The sequence below is a fragment of the Anomaloglossus baeobatrachus genome, chromosome 12 (assembly GCF_048569485.1).
Source record: "Anomaloglossus baeobatrachus isolate aAnoBae1 chromosome 12, aAnoBae1.hap1, whole genome shotgun sequence".
NCBI classification, from domain to species: Eukaryota; Metazoa; Chordata; class Amphibia; order Anura; family Aromobatidae; genus Anomaloglossus; species Anomaloglossus baeobatrachus.
Window position 1 is genome coordinate 116,799,238 of NC_134364.1, and position 23,494 is coordinate 116,822,731.

Genomic DNA, 23,494 nt, shown 5'->3' on the forward strand with positions numbered 1-23,494 from the left:
TCAGTCGCCAGGGCATGGACGCAGGGGAATGGTCCCTTTACACGGACGTGTTTCAGGAGATCCGTTGCTGCTGGGGGGTGCCGGACGTCGACCTCATGGCGTCCCGGCACAACAACAAGGTACCAGTGTTCATGGCACGGTCTCAAGATCCCAGAGTTCTGGCGGCAGACGCCTTAGTTCAGGATGGTCGCAGTTTCAGCTCCCTTATGTGTTTCCTCCGCTGGCACTGTTGCCCAGAGTGTTACGCAAGATCAGGACCGACTGCCGCCGCGCCATCCTCGTCGCTCCAGGCTGGCCAAGGAGGTCGTGGTACCCGGATCTGTGGCATCTCACGGTCGGCCAACCGTGGACACTACCAGACCGAACAGACTTGCTATCTCGAGGGCCGTTTTTTTTTTTGTTTTTTTTTTTCCATCTGAATTCTGCGGCCCTCAACCTGACTGTGTGGCTATTGAGTCCTGGACCCTAGCGTCTTCAGGGTTATCTCAAGACGTCATTGCCACTATGAGACAGGCTAGGAAACCAACGTCCGCCAAGATCTACCACAGGACGTGGAAAATTTTCCTGTCGTGGTGCTCTGCTCAGGGTTTTTCGCCCTGGCCTTTTGACTTGACCACTTTTCTGTCCTTCCTTCAATCTGGACTGGATAAGGGTTTGTCGCTCGGCTCCCTTAAGGGACAAGTCTCAGCGCTCTCTGTGTTTTTCCAGAAGCGCCTAGCCAGACTTCCACAGGTAAGCACGTTCCTGCAGGGGGTTCGTCACATCGTTCCTCCTTACAAGCGGCCGTTAGAACCCTGGGATCTGAACAGGGTGCTGCTGGTTCTTCAGAAACCACCATTCGAGCCAATGAGAGATATTTCCCTCTCACGACTTTCGCAGAAAGTGGTTTTCCTAGTAGCAGTCACTTCTCTTCGGAGAGTGTCTGAGCTAGCAGCGTTGTCGTGCAAAGCCCCTTTCCTGGTGTTTCACCAGGACAAGGTGGTTCTGCGTCCGGTTCCGGATTTTCTCCCTAAGGTGGTATCCCCCTTTCATCTTAATCAGGATATCTCCTTACCTTCTTTTTATCCTCATCCAGTTCACCAATGTGAAAAGGATTGGCACTTGTTAGATCTGGTGAGAGCACTCAGACTCTACATTTCTCGTACGGCGCCCCTGCGCCGCTCGGATGAGCTCTTTGTCCTTGTCGCTGGCCAGCGTAAAGGGTCACAGGCTTCCAAATCAACCTTGGCTCGGTGGATCAAGGAGCCAATTATCGAAGCCTACCGTTCTGCTGGGCTTCCGGTTCCCTCAGGGCTGAAGGCCCATTCTACCAGAGCCGTGGGCGCGTCCTGGGCTTTGAGGCACCAGGCTACGGCTCAGCAGGTGTGTCAGGCGGCTACCTGGTCGAGCCTGCACACTTTCACGAAACACTATCAGGTGCATACCTATGCTTCGGCGGATGCCAGCCTAGGTAGACGAGTCCTTCAGGCGGCGGTTGCCCACCTGTAGGAAGAGGCCGTTTTACGGCTCTCTTACGAGGTATTATTTTACCCACCCAGGGACTGCTTTTGGACGTCCCAATTGTCTGGGTCTCCCAATAGAGCGACAAAGAAGAAGGGAATTTTGTTTACTTACCGTAAATTCCTTTTCTTCTAGCTCTAATTGGGAGACCCAGCACCCGCCCCTGTTTTTTTGTGTACACATGTTGTTCATGTTGAATGGTTTCAGTTCTCCGATATTCCTTCGGATTGAAGTTACTTTAAACCAGTTTATAATTCTTTTTCCTCCTTCTTGCTTTTGCACCAAAACTGAGGAGCCCGTGGGAGCACGGGGGGTGTATAGGCAGAAGGGGAGGGGCTTAACACTTTTAAGTGTAATACTTTGTGCTGCCTCCGGAGGCATAGCCTATACACCCAATTGTCTGGGTCTCCCAATTAGAGCTAGAAGAAAAGGAATTTACGGTAAGTAAACAAAATTCCCTTCTTTGTGGCGCCGTCTGCAGGTCAGTCAGTACTTGCTGGCTTCATAGTATGTTTGGTATGCCTGGGAATTTCTTAGCGGACACCCACTGTGAAGGGAACTGCATAATAGCTCCACTTTAAGGGAGTCTATCAGCAGTTTTTTTTGTGGTTTAATCTGACAGTAGCATGATGTAGGGGCAGAGAGCCTGATTCCAGGGATATGTCACTTGCAGTAGTTTCAATACAATCAGTGTTTTATCAGCAAGAGATTATTACTGCAGGACTAAATGTCACGTGCAAAACAGTCCAGCTAATCTGTGTAACCCCGCCCCCACCACTGACAGCTTGTTGACAACGTACACAGAAATCTGCCAATCAGTGATGAGGGTGGGGTTACACAATGCACGGCATTAAGAGCTCTGCTACAACTACAGCAGAGAAAAAGAAAACTACACCCAGTAATATATTAAGTGATACATCACCAGAATGAGGGTCGTAGCCCCTACATCATGCTGCTCTCAAATTACATAGCAACAAAGCAATATATTAAGTGACACATCACCAGAATGAGGATCGTAGCATCCTACGTTATGCTGCTCTCAAATTACATAGCAAAAAAAGCAATATATTAAGTGATATATCACCAGAATGAGGGTCGTAGCCCCTACATTATGCTGCTCTCAAATTACATAGCAAAAAAATATATTGCTTTTTTGCTATGTAATTTGAGAGCAGCATAATGTATGGGCTATGACCCTCATTCTGGTGATGTATCACTTAATATATTGCTTAAGTGATACATCACCAGAATGAGGGTTGTAGCTCCTACATCAAACTGCTCTCAAATTACACAGCAAAAAAGCAATATATTAAGTGATACATCACCAGAATGAGGATCGTAGCCCCTACGTTATGCTGCTCTCAAATTACATAGCAAAAAAAGCAATATATTAAGTGATATATCACCAGAATGAGGGTCGTAGCCCCTACGTTATGCTGCTCTCAAATTACATAGCAAAAAAAGCAATATATTAAGTGATATATCACCAGAATGAGGGTCGTAGCCCCTACATCATGCTTCTCTCAAATTACATAGCAAAAACCTGCTGACAGATTCCTTTGGGGAGGCGTGGTCTTGGCATTTCCAGCATGCAGTATAAATGTCTTCCATTGATCTTGCAGGCAGTGAGTCCTATCATCTTAAAAAGGAGATTATTCTTGGTGAAAGCGGCAGAATTTACACGGGGGTCGAGGCCGATTGTCACATGAAATATCTGAGAGAAGTGGCAGTAAAGGTTTGCTATTTTTCTTTATATTCATGCCATAACTTGTGACATCTGCCTGTCCGCAGCAGTGAATTGTACTGCAGAGCAGATATTTAAAGGGTAATTCCCATCTACATAGTATTGTATTTGTCAGATAGGGTTTGTAAATACAAGCAATTTTGCAATTTACTGTTTGTTAAAATTCTCAGCCGTTTCTGAGATAAAGTTTTTTTGTTTACAGTTTGTTGCCTTAGAAACCGACCACCGCTGCTAGACAGCAGAACATGCGCAGTGCTTAGAAGCTTTTCTATTGAGCTTGTAAGCGCTGGTTTGAAGCTGGCTAGGATCGCTGTTACCTCATAATGCTGGCCAGCTTCAGCACAGGCCTAGACAGCGGTGGTCGGTCTCCATGGCAACAAGCTGTAAAGAAAGGAAAAGTGTAAATATCACAAGAACGACTGCAAAATGTAAAAAGCTGTAAACTGGGAAGTGTTTGTTTTTACAAGCTCTATCCGACAATATCCATCTGTGGGAAGACGGGAATAACCCTTTAAATACTACTATTTCTGACAGGTGGATTCGAGACCAGTTCCTTGGGATTTCTACATTGTACAGCAGCTGAAGGAGAGGCTCGGCGATGCCTTCGAGACCAATTTTATTGAGCAAAGCAGCTGCTACCTCTTTGCGGATGCTTTTGTTACACTTTACAAGGACGTCGACCGCTTCAGTGTCCAAGTGAGTTTGTGTCCATGTGTTGTCCTGGGGCGTGAAGCCAGTATGTATTGGTGTTACCCAAGGTAGAGTCTTTTTCTCCAGTCCATGAGCCATGTCTAGTGTAGGGCCGGTGTCACACTTGCGAATGCCTCGCCTGTATCTCGCGCAGGTTTCACGGTGCATCACCCGTCATGGACCCGCTCCTGTGAGCAGAGTGCGAGGAGTCCGTGCCGGCCCGCTCCTGTGAGCAGAGTGCGAGGAGTCCGTGCCGGCCCGCTCCTGTGAGCAGAGTGCGAGGAGTCCGTGCCGGCCCGCTCCTGTGAGCAGAGTGGGAGGAGTCCGTGCCGGCCCGCTCCTGTGAGCAGAGTGCGAGGAGTCCGTGCCGGCCCGCTCCTGTGAGCAGAGTGCGAGGAGTCCGTGCCGGCCCGCTCCTGTGAGCAGAGTGCGAGGAGTCCGTGCCGGCCCGCTCCTGTGAGCAGAGTGCGAGGAGTCCGTGCCGGCCCGCTCCTGTGAGCAGAGTGCGAGGAGTCCGTGCCGGCCCGCTCCTGTGAGCAGAGTGCGAGGAGTCCGTGCCGGCCCGCTCCTGTGAGCAGAGTGCGAGGAGTCCGTGCCGGCCCGCTCCTGTGAGCAGAGTGCGAGGAGTCCGTGCCGGCCCGCTCCTGTGAGCAGAGTGCGAGGAGTCCGTGCCGGCCCGCTCCTGTGAGCAGAGTGCGAGGAGTCCGTGCCGGCCCGCTCCTGTGAGCAGAGTGCGAGGAGTCCGTGCCGGCCCGCTCCTGTGAGCAGAGTGCGAGGAGTCCGTGCCGGCCCGCTCCTGTGAGCAGAGTGCGAGGAGTCCGTGCCGGCCCGCTCCTGTGAGCAGAGTGCGAGGAGTCCGTGCCGGCCCGCTCCTGTGAGCAGAGTGCGAGGAGTCCGTGCCGGCCCGCTCCTGTGAGCAGAGTGCGAGGAGTCCGTGCCGGCCCGCTCCTGTGAGCAGAGTGCGAGGAGTCCGTGCCGGCCCGCTCCTGTGAGCAGAGTGCGAGGAGTCCGTGCCGGCCCGCTCCTGTGAGCAGAGTGCGAGGAGTCCGTGCCGGCCCGCTCCTGTGAGCAGAGTGCGAGGAGTCCGTGCCGGCCCGCTCCTGTGAGCAGAGTGCGAGGAGTCCGTGCCGGCCCGCTCCTGTGAGCAGAGTGCGAGGAGTCCGTGCCGGCCCGCTCCTGTGAGCAGAGTGCGAGGAGTCCGTGCCGGCCCGCTCCTGTGAGCAGAGTGCGAGGAGTCCGTGCCGGCCCGCTCCTGTGAGCAGAGTGTGAGTCCATCACAAGTGGGACACCGGCTCTACACTAGACATGGCTCCTGTGTCATTTGCTGTCTGCTATCTCCTCCTCCTAGGCTATACTTGAGAACGCCGACCCTGTGGTGGAGCACGTTGCTATTCTGCTTGCTTACAACCTTTTGAGTCTCGTAGAGAAGCTGCACGTAGCCGAGATCGTCCATGGAGACTTGAGGCCGGAGACTTTACTGCTGGATGGCAGGTCAGTACCCCTTTATTTCTCACATTTCTATATGGCTTCATTGGGGGGGACAGGAACATCACGGACGTATCTGTGCTCCCCACTGAAGGCTATAAGATTTTATGGTGAGTACCAAAAATCCACTTCAGGTTACTCGCTACCTAGCGAGTATTTTCCGCTAACTTACATTGCGCCAGCTACTCGCAACCAATATGCGAGTAGCGGACAGTACTCACTGTACAACACTAGTCATACCTAAATTTAAAGGGGTTTTCCGGTTAAAACACATTTTATTGATCGTTGGAAGGGGGCAGTCGCTGAACACGGCAGGTCAGACGCCCGACCGTTGCTCCATTCATCCTCTATGGGACTGCTGGAAAAAGCTTTGCAGCCCCAGAGAGAATGGAGGGATGTCCACCTAAGGATGCTTCCATTTTTTTTTTTGTTCCTTTTTCCTTGTTTCCTCCAGACTTTTCGACCTCTCCTCCTGCACAGAGATGAACAATTGCTTGAAGATGATTGACTTCTCTCACAGCATGGACGTGCGGCTGTATCCAGCATTGACCGCAAGAGCTTTTCCTATAGCACAGACTGAGCATGGGCAGCAGATTCTGAGGCCGCAGTCCTCCCCCTACCAGGTAAATGCGATCTTGGGGGATTTAGCAGACCCAGTACCACCTCTGGGATCCACGCTGATCGGCAGACTTATGCCCTCCTCTCCTCTGGCCTCACATACTGTAGTCTGCGCCATTAATATCCTATCATGCATACCGTATTTTTCAGACTATAAGACGCACTTTTTTTCCCCCAAATGTTGGGGGAAAGTGGGGGGTGCGTCTTATGGTCTGACTATAGGGCTGCGGCCGGGAATGAGGGTGCTGCGGTGGAGTGGGTCATCAGGGGCACGAGCAGGCTGTAGCAGTGCCTGCCGTGACCACGTGGGCCCGCTCATTACATATGCACACCCATCATCCCTCGGCGCTGACAGGTGGGCGGGGGGGTGTGCGCATAATTAACAGCCGGCCGTGATCACCCCTGGCAACTACAGCCTGGAGTGATCATGTGCGGCTGTATTCACTGCCCCCCGCGCATCATCATCAGCACAGGGAGCAGTGAATAAGTATGGTACATTCACCGGCCACGATCCCTGCAGCACCGCAGTGTCCTCCTGTCTGCCGGCGGCTGTGTGGAGACTAGCGGTGCTCACAGTGATGTTATCGCCATGTGCACGCGGCCAGCCCAGACAGGAGGACATCGCGGTGCTGCAGGGATCATGGCTACGCAGTGAATAAGTACGGTACACTCACCGGTCACTTCCTTGCAGCACGCGATGTCCTCCTGTCTGTGCCAGTCAGCTGACCTGTGTAGAGAGCGGTGAGCAAAATAATGACGTCATCGCTGTGCGCGCCGCTAGTCACACAGGTCAGCTGACCTGCACAGACAGGAGGACATCGCATGCTGCAGGGAAGTGACCGGTGACTGCTCCACACTCAAGCGGCGCTGCTGCTGCCACAGGCAGGGGGAGGAGCGATGCTGCATGGAGCGAGGAAAGGTGAGTATAAACGTTTGTTTTTTTGTTTTGTTTTTTTGTGTGTGATACAGCATACAGGCAATATAGCAGGATGGATGGGGGTATATAGCATGATAGATGGGGGTATATAGCAGGATGGATGGGGGTATATAGCAGGATGGATGGAGGTACATGTATGCAAGGATGAGGATTAGATACAAGGCAGGAGGATCATTACCAGGATGCGGCACCTTAGTAGAGAATTTGGGGACATTACCCTCATAATAGTGTCAGCAGCAGATCCTCGCCCCATAAGTGTATCATGACCACATTTTTTGCTTAATTTTATTTTCCTATTTTCCTCCTCTAAAACCAGGGTGCGTCTTATAGTCCGAAACATACAGTATTCTTTTTATAATCTACATATTATCCTGTATCCAGCAGATAAGCGATGAATGGGTATAATAATAGTATTATGATAATAGACCTACTTTATGCAGCTGAGCTTTTCACCTACCTTGTCACATACCTTGTGTTTTGCTGCCCTCAGGTGGATCTTCTTGGTATTGCAAACGTGGTTCATTTGATGATCTTCAAGGCCCCCCTTCAACTTCAGCAGATCGATTCCTCATGGAAAATCACAAGACAGGTCCCAAGGTGAATCCTATAAAATAATTTGTTTATTTAGGTCTTAATCTATTGTGAGATTACATCCAGTTTCCGAAAAACTCATTATGAAACACAATGCATGACTTTTTTAATTTAGTCCTTCTGGAAGTAAACCAGATTCCGTATGGGGGGACCTGTGTGTTCTGCAATATTCAGCCTGAATATTCAATATTTGGTGCAGATTGCTGAAGCAAGCATCCTGAAAGACAGGAACACTGGCATCACTAGACAGACATCGCTCCAGCTGTACACCAATGTCGTACAATAATGAAAATCTCACATTTATGGATTTATTTTTTATTTGCTAATATTTTTAAATATTTTCCTATTTTTTTTTTGTGTGTATGTGTGTAATATATATATATATATATATATATATATATATATATATATATATATATATATATATAATGTGTGTGTGTATAGATATATGTACCCTATGTATGTATGTATATATGTACCCTATGTATGTATGTATATATGTATGTATATATGTTATTTTTTTACTTCTCATCGAGATACACGGTAGGTATAGTAACCTGGGGTAGTCCGCTGCCACCTGGAGGCTGACTTTGGTATTACATCCTCAATACAAATGGTCTCCTCGCCTGCCAGCACCACCAGGCTTGCCAATTTAGTGAGAAGCCAAAAGGATTAAAGCACGAAGGCAAAATAATCCAATTATACCCCAAGAGAAAGCCTAAGTAACCAACCGGGAGACCAATGGTGGGTGCTTTTTCCTCCAGCGAAGACAGAGTACGCAGTCCTGATTTCTCGGTGGCTTCATTGGGGGACACTGTAACGATGGGACCTCCAACTGCTTCCCTAAAAGCCTTACTAATGGCTGAAATAATCCAGCAAGCAATGGTCACCATTGAGGTGGTTGGATCTCTGCCAGAGCATACCAGCATGACCCACAAGACATCCGAGCAGAGCTGTGTGAGACAGGCCTGATGCTAGGAGAGGTATAGTCAATTTTCATTTAGGATGTAATAATGGTGTCATCCACCAGGTGGCAGCAACCCATGGTTATTGTATCCCCTGATGAAGGGATCTGCCTCCTCACTGTAATAATGGTGTCATCCACCAGGTGGCAGCTAGCCCATGGTTATTGTATCCCCTGATGAAGAGATCTGCCTCCTCACTGTAATAATGGTGTCAGCCACCAGGTGGCAGCTAGCCCGTGGTTATTGTATCCCCTGATGAAGGGATCTGCCTCCTCGCTGTAATACTGGTGTCATCCACCAGGTGGCAGCTAGCCCATGGTTATTGTATCCCCTGATGAAGGGATCTGCCTCCTCGCTGTAATAACTGTGTCAGCCAGCAGGTGGCAGCTAGCCCATGGTTATTGTATTCCCTGATGAAGGGATCTGCCTCCTCGCTGTAATAATGGTGTCATCCACCAGGTGGCAGCTAGCCCATGGTTATTGTATCCCCCGATGAAGGGATCTGCCTCCTCGCTGTAATAATGGTGTCATCCACCAGGTGGCAGCTAGCCCATGGTTATTGTATCCCCTGATGAAGGGATCTGCCTCCTCGCTGTAATAATGGTGTCATCCACCAGGTGGCAGCTAGCCCATGGTTATTGTATCCCCTGATGAAGGGATCTGCCCCCTTGCTGTAATAATGGTGTCGATCTGCCCCTTTGCTGTAATACTGGTGTCAGCCACCAGGTGGCAGCTAGCCCATGGTTATTGTATTCCCTGATGAAGGGATCTGCCTCCTCACTGTAATAATGGTGTCAGCCACCAGGTGGCAGCTAGCCCGTGGTTATTGTATCCCCTGATGAAGGGATCTGCCTCCTCGCTGTAATAATGGTGTCATCCACCAGGTGGCAGCTAGCCCGTGGTTATTGTATCCCCTGATGAAGGGATCTGCCTCCTCGCTGTAATAATGGTGTCATCCACCAGGTGGCAGCTAGCCCATGGGTATTGTATCCCCTGATGAAGGGATCTGCCTCCCCGCTGTAATAATGGGGTCAGCCACCAGGTGGCAGCTAGCCCATGGTTATTGTATCCCCTGATGAAGGGATCTGCCTCCCCGCTGTAATAATGGGGTCAGCCACCAGGTGGCAGCTAGCCCATGGTTATTGTATCCCCTGATGAAGGGATCTGCCTCCCCGCTGTAATAATGGGGTCAGCCACCAGGTGGCAGCTAGCCCGTGGTTATTGTATCCCCTGATGAAGGGATCTGCCTCCTCGCTGTAATAATGGTGTCATCCACCAGGTGGCAGCTAGCCCATGGGTATTGTATCCCCTGATGAAGGGATCTGCCTCCTCGCTGGTATAACGCCCTGTGCTCTATTGCAGGTGGTGGAATCAAAGTCTATGGGACACCTTCTTCTCAAAGATCCTGAACTCAAGCCACGGGGCCACGGCCAGCGTACTACAGGAGCTGAAGGACCAGACGGCACAATTAATTGGCAGCGCTTTTGAAAACGAAGTCTGCGGTTACTTTATCTGTTTAGAAATGTGGCTTAACCCTTTAGTTTGATCCATTTTTTTTTTTCCCTAACGACTCACGTCTGTTTTATATGTTTGTGTAGAGAAGATATTTATATTGTTTACTTTTGGCTATTTCTATTAAACACGATTTGCACACCTTGTTGTGTTTTTTTTTATACTATACTCTTTGAAGGAGGTTTTCTCCAAACCTGACCCTTTTACACTGTAATGTATGAGGTGTTTGCTTTGATTGCACACTTTTTGGAGGGGGATATATGACCAGTCACTATTGGCGCAGCGCCGAAGCTTCCTTCAGCAGCATTTCATGGCTACGTACAATGGCGTCTTACCTATTTGGACACAAGGCCTTCTCTTGTTTGTGTCCTATAGATTGCATCCAGTGGAGCAAGTCATACAGAATCTGCAAACTTCAACCGGTGAGGGATCTATTCACACTTTGCTGGTTTTTTTTTCATAAGAAATAATGCAATTTTACAATAGCAGCAAAATGGATGACATTTCTGAAATCTGCTGCTTCTTTTTGTCTATCAATTCATTGGGGGACACAGGAGACTATGGGTGTGGGGGCTGCTGCCACTAAGGGGCTTACACTATGCAAAAAAGGTTAGGATACACTCCCCAACCAGGCTGGTCAGTTTTAGGTTTAGTGTCTAAAGGAGGAAGACACCATACCCTGGCCGTTAATATCCCACCCGTGGCTATTCCAATTGCAGCATCCCTCCCCCCCACCCCCCTTCTATAGCGGTCATCCTACCCTGCCCCTCCCCAGCCACCCGCCATGGTCTGATCGCAGTTTCAGGTCTCCACCCACATGACTTATTGCTCTTCTTTTTTTCATCTACTTTGGTCCCAAAATCATTTTCAGGGCTTCTCCTCCGGTCCCATGTCTCCTTTAGCCCTTTGGCGGACACCTTTTCTAAACTTAGCCCCCTGAGCTTTCTGATCACCCCAGATCAGGCCCCCAGCTGCAGCCATAGCCTATCACTTGCGTGCTGGTTTCTCGCGGTCCTTTTTTTTCCCGGCGTGCTCGCTGCTTCTCATTCTGTTAGGCTAGTTTCAGACATCCGTGTTTAATCAGGTACCAGTCACACGCGTGGTTATGGTCACATGTGTGACATCCGTGTCTGCATACGTGTGACACGTACCGGGTAAAACACGTGTCTCTGCAGTGAAAAGATGTTCTATATTTACCTGTATCCAGCGATGCTGCCTCCCGCTCCTGACCCCCCATCTCATTATTTTCATTGATTATTAGCTGCCTAAGGATTTGGAAGCCGGAGCATCGCCGGTGACAGGTGAGTATACAGCAGTTTGTGCTGTGACATCCAGGGACTCATCAGGGTTCCCAATGAACTCTCATGCACCCCTGGAAGTCACCATCGTGACACTCGCTGTAGCGCAGTTGTCGTAGGGGTGTCATCAGGAGGTCATCAGAGTTCATTGGGAAATCGGATGACCTCCTGGACGTCCCTGCGCGCAGACACACACTGCTGGCAGGATACTCACCTGTCATTAGCGATGCTGTCCTCGGCGGTGCTGTCTCCAGCGCGGTCATGGTGATGCTCCTGCTCCCAGCTGCTCACTGCAGTGAATATTCAGTGAGTATAATGAGCGGGGGTCAGGAGCCGGAGACAGCATCGCTGGATACAGATAAATATAGAACATCTTTATATTTAAACACCCGTGTTTTCTCCGGTCTGTGTCACACTTATGTCACACGGATCACATCAGTGTGCGGTTTGTGTGACACCCGTGCTGCCGGAGAAAAACGGGCGCGTCTCCGTGTGAAATAGCGGGGCCACACTGTCCGTGTGAAAACACAATAAGGTAACATGGGTACATGTGACATCCGTGTTAATGTCACACGTACTTAAAACACGGAGGTCTGAAACCAGCCTTACTCTCAGCCCTTCCCGACCACGCGGTAACTCTGCGCGCTTTCCTGTCCCCACCATTCTTCCGCTCGGCCCCATCACTGCTCAGAGTCCCGGGCCTGTGACTGCATATCCAGCACGGCTCAGCGGCTCTGAATACCAGCGGAATTGACGCACACGAGTGCAATGTGAGAGAATCTGGCATTGCACTCAGCCCCATGTAATGCTATGTTCACACAGGGCTTTTTTGGTAAGTTTTTGGTGCGTTTTTTAGCTGTGGATTTTCCTTGGTTTTATGCTAATAAAAAGCTGCTTTTTACAGTCCCAGCAAAGTCTGAGATTTCTGAAATCTCATGCGCGGACAACCGCACATCAGATTTTTTTTCCTGACTGTTTTGTCAAATATAGGTGTTTTTGGTCCGGTTTTTAAAGAATGAGCATGTCAATTCTTTGCTGCAGATTTGCTGCATTTTTTAGTGATCTAACCCATTTTGTAGAAAAAAGCACCAAATCTGCAGCAAAAACACCACTAAAAAACGCAGATGACTCAAAGGATATTTCCTGCCACAACATCAGGTTTTGGTCAGGGAAAAAACTCGCCAAAAAATGCCGTGTGAACGTTGCCTAAGACAATGTCGCAGCTCAGTTCTGCAAATTTTTCCTCAGCCCTAAACGGACCGAGGAAAAAAAAAATCACTAGTCTATGGGTGCGAGAGAAACTTCGGACTGCACTCGGATGTCATTCAACTGCAGTGTGATATTACGCACAGGCTGATAATGGAGGAGACGGGGGATTAGTCCTGCCTTCTCCTCCACAGCTGTGACCAGATCTCAGGAACGGAGCACAGTCGCATGACACTCGGACCAATCTCGCAGCAGATCCTGAGCCAGGGATCATTGGTATATGGCATCAGAAGCCATAAGTGTGACTCCAGCCGAATCCTCATCCTCGGCTGCAGGGACGCCTCCTTCGGGATTGGGTAGACTGTCACTAAGGCTGGAGTCACACTTGCGAGAGACTCACGAGTCTCGCATCGCAGCACCCGGCATGCCTGCACACTTTCCAGACAGGAGTATCTGAACTGCATAGAAATACATGCAGCTGCTGACCCACTCCTGTCAGCAGAGTGTGAGGCCATGCCGGGTGCTGCGATGCGAGACTTGCGCAAGTGTGATTCTGGCCTTAGAGTCGCTCTGGCTCTCCTCCGAACGCCTGCACCCCTATCTCCTGGCACTGTCAGTATGTACAGGGGTCGTACACCCTCTCGCTTGAAAACTTAATATGCAGAGAATAAACAAAACCCTGAGTTTTACTTCACTGCCATCAATGTTTCTATATGTAAGGTTTTTGTTTTTTCCACCACAGCCCCGCATAGAGGTGCATGGTACCGCAACCGTCATCTGTCAGGTTTTAGGTATCCCTTCCGTGCAAAGTTGCTACAGGTGATCATGCTTAGGGGTAGGGGTAATGGTAATGGATCCTCCCTCCTTCCTGAGAAACCAGTGTGACTATAGGATTTAGGGCTTTGTTTTCTGGCTCGCAGAGTGCCAAGCTCTCTATTTTCCTAGCCATATACCACTGCCTGTTCTGTGCACAAAGGATATCTCGCGGATCTTTCTATATGCCCTTCGCTGCTAGCTTGGGCGCCCTTTTACCAAGGCTCTAGTGTATGTCCCTTCTTTCAGCGCCGCTCCTCTGTTCAGATCTGGGTCTAATCCAACCATGGCATCCGGATCTTAAACTACTATGCCGACAACCGCCTCTAATCACAGCAACAGTCCTGTGCTCTGTCCACTATCCAGTTTGTCCTACTCCCCATCTACCATCAACCTCATGGCTGCGCGCAGTACGACCAAAGTGACCTTGAGCAACGTCAATGTGTCAACTCCTTGCCTACTAGTCGGTACTTACCGCTTCTTTCTTAGAAAAATTTGGTCACTTCATGTCCTTTGCAAGCTACAAACATGAGATCGATAGCTTCTTCATAGCAGGAACCGGTTCCAGAACATCATGGAAGCAAATACTCGCCTCCTGCAAGAACCTTTACCATTTTCTGACCATATTCTAGACTTCCCTCCCGGTGACTAGATCAGGTCTCATGTTCAGCATGATCTCACCCATTCAGCCCATACCAACATACGGTATTCCTAGCGAAGTGTGCTCCTGAGGTTAACAGGGTCAGCTCTAACATCCAGTTTTCTCAGCTGGTTGACCCCAAGCATCCTTCCAGGGTTCCTTCAACGAGATGTTGGGTCTCGCAGCGCTGACTTCACATATGGGTAAGTAGCTCTGTTGTCTTCCCTTGACAGTGCTCAACATTATCGCGATATTCTATCAAACTGTGGATCCATGTCAAGAGAAGCACTTTCACATTCAGAGGATTTATTATTCGTTTGCTTTTCGAAACTGTTGCTTGTCTAGGACCAAAATGTAGTAGAGTCGAGAAGCTACAAGTTAATAGTACCTGTTTCCATAGACCAGACCGGTCATCCTCCTAGCGAACAAAGTCCTCATCAGTGTCATCTCTTTGCTGTTCACCCCTATACACGTCTGTTTTTTTGCGAAAGCCCCCCAGGATTTTTCACTTACAGCTCTTGGCCCTAAGGGTGGGCATCACGCCCGCCCCACTGGATTTAAAGCTTACAGACTGATGTGTCCCCCCTACGCCCTCCAGGATGGGGTCTCCAATACTAGGGATAACCTCTGTGGGACTAAGACCTTGTGCGCACACTGCGTTTTTCCCGCGGTTTTGCTGCAGAAATTTCTTCAGAAATGTTTGTAACCTTTCTGCAGACATTTCCCAGCAAAACCTTTGGGAAAAAAAAAATAGCTGTGCGCACACTGCATTTTTTTTCTCAAGAAAATTCTTTCTGAAGAATTTCTTGAGAAACTTTCTTGAGAAAATGTGCATGTCACTTCTTTTCCGCAGGTAGCTGCGGTATTTCACTCCATTCACTGTAATGTAATCGCGAAATACCACGGGTATACCGCAGGTAGCAAATGATGTGCGGTATAGCTGCGATTTACCTGCGGTAATGTTCATCACTGCCTGCGTTTTGCAGTGAAGTGATGTCATTATGACAGGAAGAGGAAGCGGAGCAGAGAGTAATCACACACACATATCACAGACATAGAATACACACACATCACACACGGACACAGACATATAGAATACACAAAGAAATCAAACGGACATATATTAAAAAAAAAAAACAAAACGCGGGCTCCGCTGTATTTTTACCTTCCAGCCGAGGTAAACACACAGCAGAGGCCTGGTATTCTCAGGCTGGGCAGGGCGGGGGCCAGGGTTAATGCCCCTCCCCAGCCGAGAATATCAGCCCGCAGCTACCCTGGGACTATCACATGCATTATGCGGCAGTCCCGGAGTGTCCCCGGCTCTTCCAGATGCCGTGATGCGGTGGCAATCAGGGTAATAATGAGTTAAATGACAGCGGATCGCTGCCATTTAAGTCCCGGTTATCATGGCAGCATCTATGAGACAGCTTTCATGATTAACCCGTAAGTAAAGTGAATAAACACACACACCGAAAAATCCTTTATTTTAAATAAAAGACAAAAAACCCCTCTTTCACCCCTTTATTAACCCCTCCCAAACACACAGTTCCGGCATAATCCACGGAGGTCCTATGATTCTTGCATCCAGCCGCGACTGACACACTGCTGAATGCAGCCTCGCAACGAGACATCAGAGAGGTAATTACAGGGCATTTCCCACGGCCGGTAACGTGAACACACTACTGCTCGGGAGAAATGCAGTGTGTGCTCACAGGGACTCCATTGATCTGTCCTCTATCTATCCTTCTATCTATCTATCTATCTATCCATTATCTATTTCTCTATCTATATCAGAAGGAAATGACCTTTTTTTTTTTTCTCTTTTTCAACATGATTTATAAAAAACCGCAGGTACCAACCTGCAGAAAAAACGCATGCGTTTTTCCCATGGTTTTGGTGCATTTTCTTACCGCAGGTGCGGTAATCTTCAACTCCCAGAAGTTTCAAGAAATTTTCTTGAGAAAAATCACTTTTCTAGTGCGCACATAGCCTTAGGCTGGTTCCATTTCGTGGATTTGAAGATGTCTCATTTCACCTATTTTTTTCTGGACACCTTAAGAGGCCCAAGTGTCTGTCATCTCTCGGTGTTACTTTTTGACTTTGTCTCTTCCCCAGTGTCCTTAGGAGGTTCAGGTCAGTGGCATAGCCATCATCTGCATCAAAAGGATCTTGTCTTCCCTATCCTGTTCACATATGTTTCAAGGCTCTACTCTTCAGTTCGCTGTGAGAGTCTTCTTGTCCCTCAGAGCACACTTCTCGTTCGAGATCATTTTCAACAGGTCAAAGTCATCTCCTATCCCTACCCGGTGTGAAGTCATCTGGAGCATGCTGTTTTGATCCACATGAGTCCTTCTTCCTGTAGAACAGTTCTTTACTCATCTACTGGATTGGAACACTGTTCTTCCACTCCATGATCCACTTCTTTCAAGTGATTCCCTTGGTATAACAAACCCCTCGCTTGTCTCTTAATCTTGGCCTGGTGACATCGTTCTTCTTTCTTCGCAAGAAACCCTCCAAATCATTGGAAGATCATGATAGCGGACTCAAGTCTCCTCAGTTGGGGAATTTTATTCTAGTATCAACAGGTCAAGATTGCGGATATGTTCATTAAGCCTTCTCTCCCTTCTTCTGTGACTCGGAGCTGGCCACTTCCTCACCTTCTTTGGTAGGATCCTCTTTAGAGTTACCCTCAACATCTAATCGACAACGCTGTGACATTCATCAGTCACAGAGCTGGAATCCTATCTCATCTGGTTACACAGGAGGTATCTTGCCATGGACTGTACAATGTGTGAAGGTGGTTTTTTTTCACAATTTCACATCCCCGGAGCAAACCCATATTCGTGTTCGGCATAGCTTCCCTAATTTCTTCCTGATGGCTTCCACGTGCCCTTAAGGATCCTTCTGTTTGTATCCAGGTCTGGTGGTCTTTTGGTTAACCATCTCTCCGTCCTTCCGTCCTCTAGTTTTCGATTGACCAAAGCATTTGTGTCTTTGGAGATAATCGACCATCTTGCAGAGGTAGTCTACTTTCTCGCAGACACCTCAAGGAAACTTCCATATCTGTTTCCCTGGTTCCCCCTTTTCAAGTGGTTCTGGTTCTCCGTTCAAGTCATTGATTACTATCAAAGCGGGGAATCCCTCTTCTCTTAACCCTCTCCTGCCATTCTGTCCCTCGGATCTAAAGTTCTATCTGTTCTTCAGTTCTCTCTTAGGTCAGGACTCCGCCTTAGGTAAGTCTTTGTTTCTTCAGCGCTCTATTGGGAGACCCAGACGATTGGGTGTATAGCACTGCCTCCGGAGGCCACACAAAGCAATTACACTAAAAAGTGTAAGGCCCCTCCCCTTCTGGCTATACACCCCCAGTGGGATCACTAGCTCACCAGTTTTCTGCTTTGTGCGAAGGAGGTCAGACATCCACGCATAGCTCCACTGTTTGTAGTCAGCAGTAGCTGCTGGCTATATCGGATGGAAGAAAAGAGGGCCCATACTAGGGCCCCCAGCATGCTCCCTTCTCACCCGCGGTGGTGCTTGTAAGGTTGAGGTACCTATTGCTGGTACAGAGGCTGGAGCCCACATGCTGTTTTCCTTCCACATCCCCTGGAGGGCTCTGTGGAAGTGGGATCTTGCCGGCCCCCAAGCCCTGAGGCCGGGCTCCATCCACAGACCCAGAGAACCTGCTGGATTTGGAGCGGGAGTGCCGTTCAGGGACAAGGCCCTGCAACTTTCAGGTACTCTGTGTCCCCGGCAGGCACGGACACTCTCAAGGCTTGCTGAGCGTTATAGTGCGCCGGGGACAGTAGCGCTGTGCGCTGGGGTTAGGTCACTGCAGCTTTGCTGAGTGACGTTACATGTTGGGAACTACTGCGCCGACCGCTACAGGAGCGGCGGCGCAGCTGCGACTTGTGGTGCGCCGGGGACTTTGCGCCGACCGCGCTTTTACGGCGGCGGCGCTTCTAACTTTAGCCCCCGGCTTCTGCGGCCTAGCGCCGCTTCGTTCCCGCCCCCACCCTGTCAATCAGGGTAGGGGAGAGACGCTGCTCAATTGGCAGCGCCGAGGGCTGGAGCTCTATTTACATGCTCCAGCCCTCTCACTAGGCACAGTGGGAAGCAGGCTTCCCGCTCTTCGTCTGTATACGCCCAGGGCCCGCCCCCCCCTCTCCACAAGGACGCCGGCAGCCATTACACATGCGGTCTGGCTGGGGAAAGGCAGCAGGCTCTGGGAGACCCAGACTAAAGGGATTTCGGCGACCACACACCCGCTCCTAAGCGGGCGGTAAGCTGCACTTTAGTGCTGGCCCCACTAGTGCCTCAGTGTTATATTAGTGTACTTTTTTCTTAGTACCATATATATATATATAGTTGCACTGTAAGGTCGCTTCTTGGCTGGACACCCTGTACTGCTCTGAGGAGGCAGCAACATGTCATCCGCAAAACGCAAGGGTGCCAAGGCACAGGCTGTGTACACTGTTTGTACTGCATGTGGGGCTGATCTACCGGCAGGCTCCAAAGACTCACATTGTATGCAATGTTCAGTCCCAGTGGCACTCCGTCAGCCAGAGCCTATGGTGGTAGTGGCCCAGGCAGAGACGCCTGTGAACCCTGCCCCGGTGACGGGGACAGACTTTGCAGTTTTTGCTGATAAAATGTCTGTGACTATGTCAAAAATCCTGGAGACCTTGCAGTCCAGGCCAGTTACTCAGACCATGGACACTGCTGTGTCTATGCTCTCCGGTCCCCCTCAGTTGGAACTAATCCGTACTTCAAGGGGGTCTCAAGCATCACAGGCTGAAGTCTCTGACTCAGATGACAGTCCCAGGCAGCCTAAGCGAGCTCGCTGGGAAAGACCCTCCACGTCATCACACTGCTCAGGGTCTCAGCGAGAAGAGTCTCTCTGTGATGAGACTGAGGACGGTGATCAGGATTCTAATCCTGAGGCCCCTCTCAATCTGGATGCCCCTGATGGTGACGCCATGGTTAATGACCTTATATCGGCAATTAATAGACTGTTGGATATTTCTCCCCCAGCCCCTTCTGCAGAGGAGGCAGCGGCACAGCAGGAGAAGTTCCATTTCCTGTATCCCAAGCGTAAATTAAGTGCTTTTTTGGACCACTCTGACTTCAGAGAATCGATCCAGAAACACGACGCTCATCCAGACAAGCGTTTCTCTAAACGTTCTAAGGATACCCGTTATCCTTTTCCCTCTGAGGTGGCCAAACGCTGGACCCAGTGTCCAAAGGTGGATCCCCCAATTTCCAAGCTTGCGGCTAGATCCATAGTCGCAGTAGAGGATGGCGCTTCACTTAAAGATGCCAACGACAGACAGATGGACCTTTGGTTGAAATCTGTCTATGAAGCTATCGGCGCGTCGTTTGCTCCAGCATTCGCGGCCGTGTGGGCACTCCAAGCTATTTCAGCTGGTTTAGCACAGGTGGATGCTATCATACATCCAGCAGTGCCGCAAGTGGCGTCCCTAACTTCGCAAATGTCTGCGTTTGCGACCTATGCTATCAATGCGGTCCTAGAATCTACGAGCCGTACCGCTATGGCGTCCGCCAATTCTGTGGTTTTGCGCAGAGCCTTGTGGTTAAAGGACTGGAAGGCAGATGCTGGTTCCAAAAAATGCTTAACCAGCTTGCCATTATCTAGAGACAGACTGTTTGGTGAGCCATTGGCTGAAATCATAAAACAGTCCAAGGGTAAGGACTCTTCCTTACCACAGCCCAGAGCAAGTAAACCTCAACAGAAAAAGTGGCAGTCGAGGTTTCGGTCCTTTCGAGGCTCGGGCAAGGCCCAATTCTCCTCGTCCAAAAGGACTCAGAAAGAACAAGGGAGCTCAGATTCCTGGCGGGCTCACTCACGCCCCAGGAAAGCAAATGGAGGATCCGCTTCCAAAGCGGCTACCTCATGACTTTCGGCCTCCTCCCTCCGCATCCTCGGTCGGTGGCAGGCTCTCCCGCTTTTGCGACATTTGGCTGTCACAGGTCAAAGACCGGTGGGTAACAGACATTTTGTCTCGCGGGTACAGAATCGAGTTCAGTTCTCGGCCTCCACTTCGGTTCTTCAGAACCTCCCCACACCCCAACCGAGCAGATGCCATACGGCAGGCGGTGGACTCTCTAAGAGCAGAAGGAGTCGTGATCCCTGTCCCCCCTCAGGAACGGGGGCGAGGATTTTACTCCAATCTCTTTGTGGTTCCAAAAAAGGACGGCTCCTTCCGTCCTGTTCTGGACCTAAAACTGCTCAACAAGCATGTGAACGCCAGGCGGTTCCGGATGGAATCCCTCCGCTCAGTCATTGCCTCAATGTCTCAAGGAGATTTCCTAGCATCAATAGACATCAAAGATGCTTATCTCCACGTGCCGATTGCTACAGAGCACCAACGCTTTCTACGCTTCGTGATAGGAGACGACCATCTTCAGTTCGTAGCTCTGCCATTTGGTCTGGCGACAGCCCCTCGGGTGTTCACCAAGATCATGGCGGCAGTGGTAGCAGTCTTGCACTCTCACGGACACTCTGTGATCCCTTACTTGGACGATCTACTGGTCAAGGCACCCTCTCAAGAGGCATGCCAACTCAGCCTAAATGTTGCACTGGAGACTCTCCAGGCGTTCGGGTGGATCATCAACTTCCCAAAGTCAAATCTGTCACCGACCCAATCACTAACGTATCTTGGCATGGAGTTTCATACTCTCTCAGCGATAGTGAAGCTTCCGCTGGACAAGCAGCGGTCTCTACAGACTGGGGTGCAGGCTCTCCTTCAAAGTCAGTCGCACTCCTTAAGACGCCTCATGCACTTCCTCGGGAAGATGGTGGCGGCAATAGAGGCGGTTCCGTTTGCGCAGTTTCATCTGCGTCCACTTCAATGGGACATTCTCCGCCAATGGGACGGGAAGTCAACATCCCTGGACAGGAAAGTCTCCCTTTCCCAGACGGCCAAGGACTCTCTGCAGTGGTGGCTTCTTCCCACCTCATTATCACAGGGAAGATCCTTCCTACCACCGTCTTGGGCGGTGGTCACGACAGACGCGAGTCTGTCAGGGTGGGGAGCAGTCTTTCTCCACCACAGGGCTCAGGGTACGTGGACTCGGCAGGAGTCCACCCTTCAGATCAATGTTCTGGAAATCAGAGCAGTGTATCTTGCCCTACTAGCCTTCCAGCAGTGGCTGGAAGGAAGGCAGATCCGAATTCAGTCGGACAACTCCACAGCGGTGGCATACATCAACCACCAAGGGGGGACACGCAGTCGGCAAGCCTTCCAGGAAGTCCGGCGGATTCTGATGTGGGTGGAAGCCACAGCCTCCACCATATCCGCAGTTCACATCCCCGGCGTAGAAAACTGGGAAGCAGACTTCCTCAGTCGCCAGGGCATGGACGCAGGGGAATGGTCCCTTCACCCAGACGTGTTTCAGGAAATCTGTCGCCGCTGGGGGGTGCCGGACGTCGACCTAATGGCGTCACGGCACAACAACAAGGTCCCAACCTTCATGGCACGGTCTCGCGATCAAAGAGCGCTGGCGGCAGACGCCCTAGTGCAAGATTGGTCGCAGTTCCGGCTCCCTTATGTGTTTCCACCTCTGGCACTCTTGCCCAGAGTGCTACGCAAGATCAGATCCGATTGCAGCCGCGTCATACTTGTCGCCCCAGACTGGCCGAGGAGGGCGTGGTATCCGGATCTGTGGCAGCTCACGGTCGGCCAACCGTGGGCACTCCCAGACCGACCAGACTTACTGTCCCAAGGGCCGTTTTTCCATCGGAATTCTGCGGCCCTGAACCTGACTGTGTGGCCATTGAGTCCTGGATCCTAGCGTCTTCAGGATTGTCCCAAGGGGTCGTTGCCACCATGAGACAGGCTAGGAAGCCCACGTCCGCTAAGATCTACCACAGAACGTGGAGGATATTCTTATCCTGGTCTTCTGCTCAGGGAGTGTCTCCCTGGCCATTTGCATTGCCTACCTTTCTTTCTTCCTGCAATCTGGGTTAGAAAAAGGTTTGTCGCTCGGCTCCCTTAAAGGTCAGGTCTCGGCGCTATCCGTCTTTTTTCAGAGGCGTTTGGCACGCCTTCCTAAGGTGCGCACGTTCCTACAGGGGGTTTGCCATATCGTACCCCCGTACAAGCGGCAGTTAGATCCATGGGATCTGAACAGGGTACTAGTTGCCCTCCAGAAGCCGCCCTTCGAGCCTCTGAGGGAGGTTTCACTTTCTAGACTATCACAGAAAGTGGCTTTTCTGGTAGCGATCACATCTCTTCGGAGAGTGTCTGAGCTGGCAGCACTATCATCCAAGGCTCCCTTCCTGGTCTTCCACCAGGACAAGGTTGTGCTGCGCCCCATTCAGGAGTTTCTCCCGAAGGTGGTATCCTCTTTTCATCTTAATCAGGATATCTCTTTGCCTTCGTTTTGTCCTCATGCAGTTCATCGGTATGAGAAAGATTTACATTTGTTAGATCTGGTGAGAGCACTCAGAATCTACATTTCCCGCACGGCGCCCTTGCGCCGTTCGGATGCACTCTTTGTCCTTGTCGCTGGTAAGCGCAAAGGGTCGCAGGCTTCTAAGGCCACCCTGGCTCGATGGATCAAAGAACCAATTCTTGAAGCCTACCGTTCTGCTGGGCTTCCGGTTCCATCAGGGCTGAAGGCCCATTCTACCAGAGCCGTGGGTGCATCCTGGGCATTACGACACCAGGCTACGGCTCAACAGGTGTGCCAGGCAGCTACCTGGTCGAGTCTGCAGACTTTCACCAAACATTATCAGGTGCATACCTATGCTTCGGCGGACGCCAGCCTAGGTAGAAGAGTCCTGCAGGCGGCAGTTGCCTCCCCGTAGGGGAGGGCTGTCTTGCAGCTCTAACATGAGGTATTTCTTTACCCACCCAGGGACAGCTTTTGGACGTCCCAATTGTCTGGGTCTCCCAATAGAGCGCTGAAGAAGAAGGGAATTTTGTTACTTACCGTAAATTCCTTTTCTTCTAGCTCTTATTGGGAGACCCAGCACCCGCCCTGTTGTCCTTCGGGATTATTGGTTTGTTTGCGGGTACACATGTTGTTCATGTTGAACGGTTTTCAGTTCTCCGATGTTACTCGGAGAGAATTTGTTTAAACCAGTTATTGGCTTTCCTCCTTCTTGCTTTTGCACTAAAACTGGTGAGCCAGTGATCCCACTGGGGGTGTATAGCCAGAAGGGGAGGGGCCTTACACTTTTTAGTGTAATTGCTTTGTGTGGCCTCCGGAGGCAGTGCTATACACCCAATCGTCTGGGTCTCCCAATAAGAGCTAGAAGAAAAGGAATTTACGGTAAGTAACAAAATTCCCTTCTTTTCTAATCTATTCCATAGAATCTAGTTGGTCACTCATGGATGAAGTTTTCGCTTGAGGTGGAAGCGCTTGGTAAATCTCTAGTGGAACCTCATCTTGTGTTGAACGCACTATAGCACTCTTGTTTTGAAGCCATTCTATCTTTTGGTTCTTTATATCCCGGAAAGTGTTATTTCTGAC

At 50.2% G+C, this 23,494-nt stretch overlaps 1 protein-coding gene across 3 annotated transcripts in view; it reads left to right on the forward strand.

Moving 5' to 3' along the window:
* BUB1B (BUB1 mitotic checkpoint serine/threonine kinase B) overlaps positions 1-10,176 on the forward strand; it is a 106,118-nt gene extending 95,942 nt beyond the window's left edge. For all 3 annotated transcript variants that reach the window (XM_075330873.1, XM_075330872.1, XM_075330874.1), the window contains 6 exons: positions 3,123-3,235; positions 3,779-3,940; positions 5,283-5,425; positions 5,874-6,042; positions 7,465-7,571; positions 9,893-10,176. In XM_075330873.1, the coding sequence (XP_075186988.1) occupies positions 3,123-3,235; positions 3,779-3,940; positions 5,283-5,425; positions 5,874-6,042; positions 7,465-7,571; positions 9,893-10,076 (878 nt within the window). In that variant the 3' untranslated portion in view covers positions 10,077-10,176. The remainder of the gene's footprint in view (positions 1-3,122; positions 3,236-3,778; positions 3,941-5,282; positions 5,426-5,873; positions 6,043-7,464; positions 7,572-9,892) is intronic.
* The last annotated feature ends 13,318 nt before the right edge of the window (positions 10,177-23,494 follow it).